Here is an 11963-nt window from a genome sequence, read left to right on the forward strand (position 1 = left end):
CCGCCTTGGAGGCACCATCCCTCAACACCTGCACAGTGAACTAACTGCTCCCTCCAGGTCCAAACCTGGGACCTGCCCTGAGCATGTTTGTGGAGGACCCGTTGTTTTTGGCCAGCTTGGTGTAGACTTAGCTGTGGCCTTGCCAACACTTCTACAACATACCCCTTTTACTCTTCTCCCTTTAACTGTAAACAGGACTGTCACAAGTTTGAGGCTTTGTTCCTCTGGCTAAGCCTTACCATTTCAGAAACCATCCCAGAGACAGTCTGTAGGTTGTTTATATCAAGTCCTTTTATTCTGATACCACAGAATTACCTTGTCACAATACAGGGGGAGGGACACTGAAGTACCACGAGTTCTCACAGAGCACAGGAGGACGGCACACAATTCACAAGGTCATGTGGAGGACTCGGGTCATTGCACTTACAACTGTAAACTTGTTTGTTTCACTTTGTACAGCACTCTTCCCCCCCTCCAAGGAGAGAAGGAAAGAAAGGGAGAGAGGCAAGAAGGGAGGGAGGGAAGGAGTGAGGGGAAAGCAAAAACAAGACATGGAAGCTAGCAGAGAAAAGGCTTTGGGCAGCCACCACTCTCCAGGGCACTGCGCTTGGAGAGCAGGAGCTGATTTGATCCCAGAGGCTGAGTGGGGCAGACACACACACACATACACATTCACACGCTTGTTCACATGCATACACACACAGTTATCTCACGATTTCCATGGCTCTCCAGCGCCACCCCAGTGCACATGGCAGCAGGGCTGCTGGTACCCAGGGAGACAGAGATGATATCTCTGAGGAGTTTCAGTTGGTCAGGCCTGTCCCTCTGACCCTGTCGGAGTCCACGATGACAAGTATTTACAGATGGGGGGAGGGTGGCATGAGGGCAGGGGAAGGGCCATGCTGCCATGGCAAAGGATCTGCCTAGAAAACTCCACACAGGTTCCACAAGACAGGCCATAGTTACTGCCACTGCTGCCCTCTCATCATGGGCCCTGAGACCACATTCTCTTCCCAAGGACTAAGTGGGTGGGTGGGAGGGGACTGTCGCTGTGAAGTGAGTGCATTAGGCCCTGGAGTGGGCAGACACAATGCCCTTGCTCATGACACTGGGGAGGCAGGTATGGAGAAGGCCTAGACCACATCCCAGAAATTCTGCCCATTTGGAGATGGGCTTGATGCTCCCCCACTGCCAAGGTACCAAATGCTGGTCCCTCCGTCTCTGGCTGCAGTGCCTCCAGAGTCACAGCTGCATCTACACAAGGGCTGGGACACTTGTGGCCCAGAGGGGCCTGCTCCAGCCACCTTCACAAGGGGTGATGGATACAGATGTGTCCTGGGGGTACAGTGGGGAGTGGCAGATGTCAGAAATTTCAAACTCAGAAGGCTTGGTCACAAAGGAAATTTGCTGAAAAGTCAACATTGTAGAGCCTAAGACTGGGCCTGATGGAGGCTGACCTGCTGTCCTCTCCCTGCTTGCTCCCTGTTCCTGGTCCCACCCCCTGGCCTTTAGTGGGAAGGATTACTGCCTTGGTCCCCCATATGTCCAGCCACAGGCACATCCCCACATGGACTTGGCCCTGGGTAGTCAAAGGTAATGGATAGTGGCCTCCCTTAGCCCTTGCTCAGATGGGGCTCTTACAGCCCAGGCCCGATCTCTGGGATGAGGCAGGTGTCCTGGGGAATGGGCGAAGCCCAAATCCAGGAGGACCAGGGTCACAGGCCCAAAACAGAGGTCAACAGCCTCCTGCCCCATCCACAGCTGCCAGAGGTAAGCCAGGATCCCCCTCTGAAGGGCTGTGTAGACCTTATAGGAAAGTATGGGAAATGTGGACCCCTGAGAAATGCATGGTGCAAACCAGAGCAAACTGGAGGAAGGCCAGGCCTCGAGGCTCAGTCACAGGGAAGCTGACAAGCAGTGCGATACTTGGGCTTTAGAGATGAAGGGGGGCAGGGAGCTTAGGTCCTGGAGACAGATGGAAAGAGGGTCACAAAAGAACCTTCTGTGAATTTTGCTATTGAAAAGCTTCCCAAGAAACTCAGCGTGAAGCCAGTGTCTATGTGAACACCTGCTCTGGTCCAAGATGACATTGTTAGCTGTCCTTGCCACAAGTGCCAGAGACCTAGCTCTTACTGAGCACTTGCTGATCCCCTTGTCCCAGCCTAGATCTCTTGGCTCACAGACCTTGGAGCACCCCCGAGCTACAAAGAAGAGGCACGGAGCAGGTACAGTCAGGATCTGGGGTCCCTAGGACATAGCCAGACCCTGCCTCTGTGTCTCTGGCCAAAGACACAGCCCAGCTCTGTGCCTGAGCCATGTCCCACTGAAAGGGGTGGCCAGACGCCTCTGGCTCAGGGATGGGATAAGAGGGGGAGTGACTTACAGATGGAAATCATACAGCAAACCTTCAGAATGTTCACCCACACACTCCTGTGTGGGCTCCAGCAGCATGTCTACTCCAAAGGCTTCTTTTCACCTGCTATCCTGGTCCGAGAAACCTGCAAGGTGTGCGAGGCCCTGCTCTGCCCGCCCCGCAGCCTGCACGCTCAGGCAACAATTCCAGCAGGTCCTCACTAGCTCGTGCAGAAGTCAGCTAGAAGCACTCCTGAAGGAGAGGTTCTGAGGCAAAAAGAACTCCCAAGCAAGAGGGTGGAGCAGTTAAAATGGATGAAATCGTGCAAAAAGGCTGCGAGCTGTGCATGCTCCACTGCAGGACAGGCGGTGACTCACCTGGCAGCAGCGAGTCCTGCCACAGGTCAAACATGCCACAGACTGAGAATTTCACACACACAGTGGGAGCAGGGGGTGGGGGGGGGGCGGTGTTTGATATGAGCTTATCTATCCAGTTTCTCAATTGCATGTTTGCAATTAACTCCTTATACATAACATGGAATTTATTAAATATTAACAGTTGTCTTTGAGGGTTTATATTTCATTGCATAGAACGTTAGAGATGAGACTGGTGGGGGTGCCCAAGAGGAAGGGAGGCCCCCAAGGTAAGGGCCTTGGGGAGGAATGCCACCCAGTACGCCAGGTGGGTGGACGGTGCCATACTCCCCAGCACAGGGCTCTGGGCCCTGCCCTCGCACGGCAGAAGCCCTGGCCCCTCTGCTCTGAGCATGCCCACTGGTGATGGCTTAAGAAGGACTGGATTGCACAGTAAACAGAGGCGGGCTGAGGGGCCTTCCTAGACCTCGCCCTGGGGTTGTGCTCTTGGTGGCCTGCTGCCCCCTATTGCTTCTGAGTCAACATTCTCCCTGTGCTGATCAGGGGCAGAGCAGAGAGGAAACCAAACCATCGGTCACAGGTGGTGGTGGAAGGGAGAGGCAAGGAGGCGAGCAGAGAAAAAGAAGGGGGAGAAAGAGAAACAAAAGAAAACTGCTTATGAGGTATACACGTAAATCAAACTGAAATGATTAAGGCTGTTCTTGAAATCAAAAGAAATCCCCAGGTGTATGAACAAGGAGCTGGCTGCTCAAGATGATGGCGGTGTCGCTGGGATGCTCACAATGGCTGGGGAGTTCGGGGGGGGGGGGGGCGGGGGGGGGCGGATGGCTTTGAGATGGTGGCAGGCGTGCTAGCATGCTGCCACCCATGGGCTGGGAGAAGCCTCAGCCAGTGCCCACGCTGCTTTTCGGTGCTATGGCCTCTTATTTCAGCGATGAGACAGTGTTAGGTCCTAATATTTGTAAAGTTCTCCCAACCCCATGCTGGCCACATGGAAGTCTGCTCCGATGTCACCCAGAGGGCAGGGTGAGGGGAGCAGGGCCCTGTGGCCACGGAGGGATCCGGGCCAGCTGGAATGTGAAGGAAACGGAGCCCGGGGCCCCCAGCCCTCAGTCGAAGCCCCTCTCCAAGGCTGTGGAAAAACTTCTGGCATCGTGGAGGGAGAGCAGCGTCCGTCAAAAAGAGGCAGCCTGTGCCCAAACTCTGTGTATAACGCATAGGAAGCCTGGCTGGCCGGGCCGCAGAAAGGCGGCTGTGGGAAGAGCAGCAGGACTGCCGAGGTGGCAGGGTGTCCGGAGAGGGCTCCTCCCTCCCAGCGAAGGCTATTCCTTGAAGGTGGCGCCCTGAGGAGAGCAGTGTCTCTGGAAAGACAATCACGGGTCCCCCGGGGCCAGTGGTCTCAACGTGTCCAGCAGATGCTTCACCCAGACAGCTGCTGTTAGAAAACATCCCGTTCTCAACGGAGGCCTGCCTGCCACGTCCCACCTGGTGTGAGTCTTTGGGCCAAGGGTTTGCCAGATTGCAGATGCTTAGAGGAGAAAAAGAGGAAGGGGGAAAGAAGGAAAGAAAGAAGGATTTTGTCAAGAGCTGTGGACAGCTGCTTTCCATCCCTGCCCTCCTCTTGGTGATCTGCCCATGTGCTGATGGACCAACTTTTCCTCACCCAGGGGGTCCCTACCCATTGAGTCTTGGGGAGATGGGTGCTTGGGCAATTTTGAGGTCACGAAGACAAGGACAGGAAGCAAGGAGTATCCAGGTGGCAGGAAGGGACATTTCTTGAATATAACATAAGTTGCTTGAGCGTGAGGGAGATGGGATTTTGTTTAAAATGGCCCACCTCTCCCAGCCCGCTTCTGAAATGGCCATAGAAGACACCAGGAGATGAGCACTCAGAGAAGTGCTGGCCGTGTGGCCCAATCATTAGCCAGATACCAGAACCTGAGGGAGATTCCTTTAACTACAAAGTTAGTGGTGTCACTGGCCCACCCAGGCTGTGTGGCAGGACGCAGAATAGAACCACGCCCGTGGTTCCTTTCGCTCCTCAGTGACACAGCCCTAGCCCTAAACCCAAGGTAGGTTCTGCCGTGAACCCAGCCCATGGGCTGCCCTTCCTTCCCTTCAGCACAATTTCTGATTTCACATCTGTTCCAGGGCAACTCCAAGGAAACATCCAGCTGGGCGGGAAAGCAGCAGGGAGCCCGCTGTAGTGGGGTGAAGGCAGGAAGAACGCTGGGGGTGCTGCACTGTGGCTACTGTAATTGAAATAAATTCCAGGCTCTTTACTTTGGCCTACAAAGCCCACCCGAGCTGGCTCTCACCCCCTCAGACTTCACCCTGACCGCCTCTCCCCTTGCTGTAGTTCTGGCTCTGCTGGCCGTTTGTCTGGCCTGAAGGCCCACCTGTCCCATCCCAACATCGTCCCGCCTCAAGCCTTACCTCACACTGACTGCTTTCTTTAGAGCAGACCCCCTGCCCCACAACCCTGCTTCACTGGCTTCATAACACTTACCACCTTCAGAAATTACCTTTTTAACCTTTAGTGGTTTTTTTTTTTAACTTATTTTTTCTCTGTCCCCCTTAAATGGACTGTCCACTTTGGAGGGCAGGGACCTGGTTTTATCTCCTGCTGTATCCCTCGCACCTGGAACAGGGCCTGGCACCTGCCTAGGACTTGACAAACATTTGTGGAATAAACGGGTAAGTGGATGAGAGACCGGACGTTTCTAGGGCCCCCACTGTTCCTCCAGAGACAGGCAGCTCTTCTGCCACTACACCCAACTCCTTCCTACAAGCAGCCCTGGCCTGGGCTCCCTTGTGATTTGTTCGCTGACTCTCTGGCCCTGCCACACACCTGTCTGCTCACCACAAGAAGCACACAAACCTCTAAACTCTTAACCTGAGAGGTGGCGAAGGAAGGGGAGGGAGAAGGCCCCAGGGTTATGGAATGGTAGAAGGTGGCCCTTGGCCATGCACAGAGCAGTGCGAGCAGCACCACTAGCCAGGCTACCCTCCCTGCCATCCTGGATGATGCACTACCTCCTCCTCTGCCACAGAGGCTGGGCTGAGACCAGAGAGGGTTCCAGGAGAAGGCTTCTCATCCCGTGTTGGCCACTGCAGTCCAGGCAGAGCCATGGCCCCTGCGCAGAGGCCCTTCCACTCTCTCCCTGGGCTGACCTGGCTAAGGGCTGAGACTGCCTGTCCAGTGACCTCCCTCTCCTCTCTGTCCTCTTCCTGTCTGCCTCACTTCTCATTTTGCTCTTCCATCTTGCAGGTCATGAGCTCAGCCTGTGAAAGCCAACAGTGTTTTAAGTTCATGCTCATGGCTACTATGGTCTGCAGCATTGGGGACTCAGGCCTCACCAGACTGTCTGGAGCAAAGTCACCAGCACGAGGCCTCAGGGAAAGGGCTTTGGAATCAGTGCCCAGAACACAGACCCGAAGTTGTGGGAGACGGTTGGCTTTGCTGGGTCCTTCCCTGAGGTTACTGCCTTTGGCTTTGCTGGGTCCTTCCCTGAGGTTACTGCCTGAGTCATCTCAGCTAGCTTGGTGGTCTCTGGCCCTCGGGTAGCTGCGAGGCCCATCACAGCTGAAGGAAGTCCACCAGCCTCCTCCCAGCTCACATTTGTAGGAGCTACATGGGTCTGGTCAGCCAGGCCTTGGACCTTCACCCCTTCCTCTGCCCCGCCCTACCCTGGACCTGACACTCACTGTTATACGCAGAGTCCAGAGCTGTGCCCAGGCCTCTGACTCCAGAGATTTTTCCACAGCAATGATATCATCTCCTTTCGTCTCTTCAAGAGCCTGTGGAGCATTTACAGAGAAAGGTTGAGGAGGAGCTGTATCCCAGGGGGCCCTACCTACAAACTAAAGCCAGTTCAAAGTTGTGAGAGCCCTGGGAGGGGTGGTAGGGGTGGTGGAGAAGGACAAGGGAGTGTTGGCCCTAGCTTCCCTTTCCCAGGACCCCTATGGAGTTGGCCCCACATTAAGGCCTCTATGCGTTGGGTTCCTCCTTTTCCTCTTCCTCCTCCCACACTCACAGGAGAGAATACTACAGCTCTGGCCACATCACCACTGCTAAAGACCAGACTCCTCCTAGAGGACTCCTCAGGACCCCCCATGCAAAGGGAGGTGGGTACAGGCAGCCCATACTTACCCTGCAGGGCATGGTCACCAGAATGAGGAGAACTTTTTGCCAAAAGCAGAGACAGCTGTGACAAAGAAAAAGAAGAGAGGTATCAGGAAATTGGACTAGACTCCCTCTTAGCTGGGGCCATTTGGCACAGTGAAGCCAAGCCCACCCCAAGGGGCAAGGACCACCCAGAGAGCCACTGGGCAGCAGCAGGTGGATGTTCAGGCTGGCCTATGTCTGGCTGACCGAGCCTGGAATCATTTCCCAGACGTAACCTCTGCCAGAGTAGGGCCCTGGAGCTGCTGCCCACCATGGACCTGGCTGCAGGCAGTGCCTACCTTCTGTCAGCTTGCCAGCCTGCTCTGCTGCCCCACCAGGGAGGATTTTGGAGAGCACACTCTCACCATCGGCCCCTGGCTGGCCGGCAGGAGCCCCTGGGGTCCCTCCAGGCCTGGCTCCGGCCTTCACGCCTAGGGGGAAAGAAACCATCATCAGGAGACAGGCTTGAGTGGGAGAGCAGCCCTGAGGGAATCTGAATACAGGCAGTTGTGAGGTGGGAGAGTGAGGGGGAGGAGAGAGAAATGAAGAGAGAGAGAGAGAGAGAGAGAGAGAGAGAACATGAAGGAAAGGGGTTGGAGGAGGCAGAAAAAGGGAAGTTGAGGAAAGCAAGGAAGGAGAAGAGGAGGATGGAAAGACAGATGGGAGGAGAGAAGGGGAAGGAAAGAGACAGTAAGAAGCTGTGGTCCTGGCCCTGTACTCAGGTTCCCTGACCAGAGCTGCCTGGGCCCAAAGTCCCCAGTGCTGGTGACCCCAACTGGCTCATTCTAACCCCAAGCTTGTTTCCTACTGCAAAGGTCTGCAGCCCCCTGGGCACCTTCGCAGGGAGCAGTGCGGGTGGCAGTGCAGGGGAGCTCAGGACGCCCATGGGTGTAGGGAGAGGGCAGACCAGGAATTCTGGGCCGTGGCCAAGGGCACCAAAATACAGGCTCACCTGCAGGTCCAGGTCCTGGTGGTGGCTGGGCCTGAGGAGGCCTCCCCTGTTGGGGTGCTTTAGCTGTCCCTTTAGAGCCATTTGCCTGCTCTGCCCGTGGCTGCAACACAGAACCCATAGCTCAGATACTGTCCGTGGATTCTGCCCGTGCCCAGCCTGGAACCAAGGGCACGTCCAAGCTGCGGCCGCAGTATACACCCTGGGTAGGATCCATGCACTGGAGCCCTACTTACCGGTCCTGCTGGCTGGGAGCCTGTGACTGTTGGGGGGCCTGGCTGAGCCTTCCCTGCTAGCTGGCTGGCAGCAGAGGCTGGGCCCCGGGTAGCTGGCTGGCCCTGTTGCTGCAGCCGAGCCTGCGCTGGGGCCTGCTGAGGGGGCTGTAGCTGCTGCTGCTGCTGCTGCTGCTGCTGCTGCGTCTGTGGCTGGCGTGATGCTGTTGCCGAGGGTGTCTGCCTTGATGGTGGCGGCTGTGATTGCTGTGGCCCAGGAGCTGCCTGCCGACCTTGTGACTGCAGCTGGGGTTCTGGCTTTGGCTGTGGTGCAGTGGGCCCCGAGTGGGCCTGCCGGGAGCCCTTCTTGCTGTCAGAGGCATGATGGTATGCTGACGGAGCACGGGATGGCTGTGAATATTCAGCGGAGCTGGGGTACCCAGGCTGACCCTTCTTCTGCATGGCCGGGGCAGGGCTGGGCTGAGGGTGAGGCCGGGCCTCATGGCGACCCAGGTCCCGAGTGTGTGGTTTGGCAGCACGCCGGCCCGGCTCCTCACCAGTGTGGCGGCCTGAGTGCCGCCCGTGGTCACTGTGGTGCCGGTGTTCCTTGGCTGAGGTGTGGCGGCTCGGGCCACCCTCATCATGTGGCCACAGGCCCTCCTCGGGGGGCTCATCGTAGTCGTGGTAGCTGTGCCTGGCAGGGCCTCGCTTCTGGGAGGAGGAGGAGACTGCATGGCCCCCGTGGTGCCTGAACCGGTCAGAGCGGGCATCCCGGGGCTTATCAAACCAGTCTGTCTCCTCCTGGCCCAGGTGATACGCTTCAGAGACCAAAAACAGAACACCATCAACCCCTGGGCTGGCCGCAGGGGGAGGCCCAGCTGAAGCCATGCAAGGAAACCAGAGAGTGGGCACCACAGCCACAAGCAATTAACACTAGGCCCCCAGCCCGTCCCCCCCCACAACCAGGGCCAGGGCGCAGGTGGAGCAGCCCACTGGATGAGGCACCAAGCCAGGCCCCCCTGGGACATCTCAGGGCCCAGGGCCCCATGGGCAGGCAGGCCCCCCGGGTGCTGAGCGGCTGCAGAAATCACCCCTGGCTGCCATTACCTTCGCTGTCGGAAACTACGCAGTGGGAGTCATCCAGGATGTAGCCCTCCTCACGCTTATATGTGTGGGCCCGAGGCCCATCCTTGACGTGCTCCTGGACGTCAGGCATGGAGTGGCTGGAGCAGAACTGTGGGCAGGTGTCCCCAGGAGGGAGGGTGCCGCCGGCAGGGCGGGGCCGCCCCAAGGGGCTGACGGGGCTCTCCTCTTCAGAGGCCTGGCTCCGCATGGGGGGCCGGGACCGGCCATGGGCCATGCTCAGGGACGAGGGCTTGGGGCCCGCTTTTTGGAGTCTCTCCATGGCTTCCCGTTCCCGTTCATATCCCCTGCCCCGGCTGCTGAAGTCATGGCCGGACAGTTTCTCCCCACTATATGCAGATGCCACCCGGGACCGGCCACTCCCTCCATACATGCGGTCATCTTCCTCCACTGGGTCCCGGCTGGACACCCCATAGTACCTCTGCTGCTCATACACATTCTTCTTGAGCCCATAGGTGATTTCGTCCTGGAACTTCCTGCCCCGAGAGGCTAGGCTGCTGCTGACTGCAGGGGAGGGGTAGGAGGCCAGGTCAGACTCCACATCCTTGGCCTCTTCGATAGGTGAGAATTTGGAGATCTTTTGCTCCATGCCCTGCTTCCGGTGCTTGCTGCGTTTGGAGGAGATAGCAGCTGGTGCCAGGCTCTTGGAGGGATGCTTAGGTCCCATGGGACCTGGACCATACTTCTCTGCTCGAGTTCCATGTCTGTAGTCGCTGTCACTGTAGTAGTGGGCACTGGCTGGTCGGCCATTGCTCTCCAGATTCCGGTGATGGCCACTCTTCCCACGGGGGTCATAAGAGTCCTCTTCAGATTCCTCCTCCCCTCTGGTGTAGCAGCAGGGCAATGCAGTCCCCTCAAGGATGCTGGGTTCTCCCGGCTCTTTCCCTGGACGCCCGCTGCTGCTTGGCCCCAGGGGCTCTAGTCGCTGGCTATCAGGGGTAGTGGAGATACTATCCTTGGTCAGCTCACTGATGTCATCAATCATCACATAGTTCCGAGGGACATTCTGCTCCAGGCTGGTGTAGTGGGAGTCAGAGGGGTAGGTGGAGGCTGAGCTCAGGCTCACGCCACTACGGTCCCCGGCCCGGGGCAGCTCAGCAGCCTTGCCTTGATCATAGCTGCTGCTTACTGCTGGGCCACTATAGCTGGTTTCAGGTGGGGCTGAAGACATGGCCACAACTGGGCTGGCAATCACCTCATAGTTAGTGGGCACCTTCTGTTCCAAGTCGGCTAGTGACGTCTGGCGTGGCTTCTGGTGGGGGGCACGGCTGTCAGCTGGGACTGGGAAAAGAGTGCTCTGTGTGGTTGGCATGGGTGTTTGGGCTGTATAGTGGCCTGTGGGACGGAAAGCCTGCTGGCTTGGCAGGCTAGGCTCAGCTGGGTAACTGGTGCCAGGAGGAAAGGCAGGTGCTGGGTATGTGCCGGGGCCAGGGTAGGTGGGTGGTTGATGGGCTGGGAATCCGTTCTGAGTTGGCCCACCACTGCCTGCAGTGTACTGTGGGGCTGGAGGTGGGAACTGGGGCTGTTGGAAGGCAGTAGGGCCAGAGGGGGTGGCAGGAGCAGCGGCAGTGACAGGGAAGTCAGCATACTGGCCGGCAGGAGTGGCACAGCCCTGGAGCCGCAGCTGGTTGAGCTCGCTGTCTGATAAGTAGTCACGATGCTCACCGAGACCACGCAAGGGCGGGTAGTCACGGCCACCCCGGTCTTTGGCCAAAGACTCTTTACGCTGTGTGATACCCAGCTCCAGGTACTTGAGCTTGGCGTCGATCTCCTTCTCCTCCTCGTCCAGCTCCGCTTGCTTCTTGCGCAGCTTGGTGGACTCATGCTCCACCAGCCGCAGGTCCCGGTCCAGCTCCCGGAGCAGGCTGGCCTTGGTGGCAGGGACAGCGGTGGGCCCCGCCAGCCCATGCTGCAGCAGGCTGGCTGCATACAGCTGTGGGGGGGCCTGGCCAGCCAGGGGCAGGTGAGCCTCCTCTGGAGGGGGGCTGGGCAGTGTCCGCTTCACCTTGCGGACCAGGCCGTTGGGTGGCAGCGCCGACACCTGAGACAGAGGGAAGGGCGGGCAGCACTGAGACCCAAGGTGTGGGTGACTTGGTGGGGCAAAGGTAGAAGAGCCCTGGCCTGGGTTGGGGCAGAGGCTGGGCTCCATATAGTTGGTGCTCTGATTCACCAGGCAGTCTTGAGGACTGCCTCCCCGCCCGCCGCCCCCCACCCCCACCCCCAGTGGACATCATCACCGGCCTGTGACCGTTTTACAGGCCTTCTCTCTCCCAGCACTCCAGGCAGCAGGGGAGGGGTGGAGCAGATGCCCCTCTGTGCTGGTCTCTAGGACTAGCCTGCCTCTGAGAACTTCTAGCATACAGTGGCCCTGAGGACCCCGCCCATGTCCAGTGGGCTTGCCACCCTCTCTCTCCCACTGAGTGTCCTGAGGTGAGGACAGTACAGTCTGGCTCTGGTTTCAGGTCTAGAAGCTGGTGGGGACCAGGGCAATAGAGGGCCATGGACAGGAATGGAGTGGTCCCTGGGTGCCCACCAAGATCCCCAGAGGATCATGAGAAGGGGCACAGGCTGACTGTCAGTTACTGCAGGCTCTGGGTCTTTTCCTGCCCCGTCCTACAGCTGTTTTAAGTGACATGCAGCTCAGCCGCCTGGTCCACCCTCTTCTCCCAGCTGCCCTACACCACCCTCTGCCAAACTCTCTGGACTGTGCTCTTGGCCTGGCCCCCAGCTCCCTCCACATCCCTGTTAGCCCACCACTCTCTGA

The 11963-nt window shown here is 58.0% G+C and overlaps 1 protein-coding gene across 2 annotated transcripts in view; it reads right to left on the reverse strand.

Annotated features, from left to right (window-relative positions):
- Positions 1-269: 269 nt before the first annotated feature.
- BSN (bassoon presynaptic cytomatrix protein) overlaps positions 270-11963 on the reverse strand; it is a 95768-nt gene continuing 84074 nt past the window's right edge. For both annotated transcript variants that reach the window (XM_058726905.1, XM_058726906.1), the window contains 7 exons: positions 9164-11240; positions 8081-8874; positions 7848-7947; positions 7195-7326; positions 6881-6935; positions 6436-6528; positions 270-4255 (listed from right to left, as the gene is read on the reverse strand). In XM_058726905.1, the coding sequence (XP_058582888.1) occupies positions 6895-6935; positions 7195-7326; positions 7848-7947; positions 8081-8874; positions 9164-11240 (3144 nt within the window). In that variant the 3' untranslated portion in view covers positions 270-4255; positions 6436-6528; positions 6881-6894. The remainder of the gene's footprint in view (positions 4256-6435; positions 6529-6880; positions 6936-7194; positions 7327-7847; positions 7948-8080; positions 8875-9163; positions 11241-11963) is intronic.

The sequence above is a fragment of the Neofelis nebulosa genome, chromosome 4 (genome assembly GCF_028018385.1).
Source record: "Neofelis nebulosa isolate mNeoNeb1 chromosome 4, mNeoNeb1.pri, whole genome shotgun sequence".
NCBI lineage: Eukaryota > Metazoa > Chordata > Mammalia > Carnivora > Felidae > Neofelis > Neofelis nebulosa.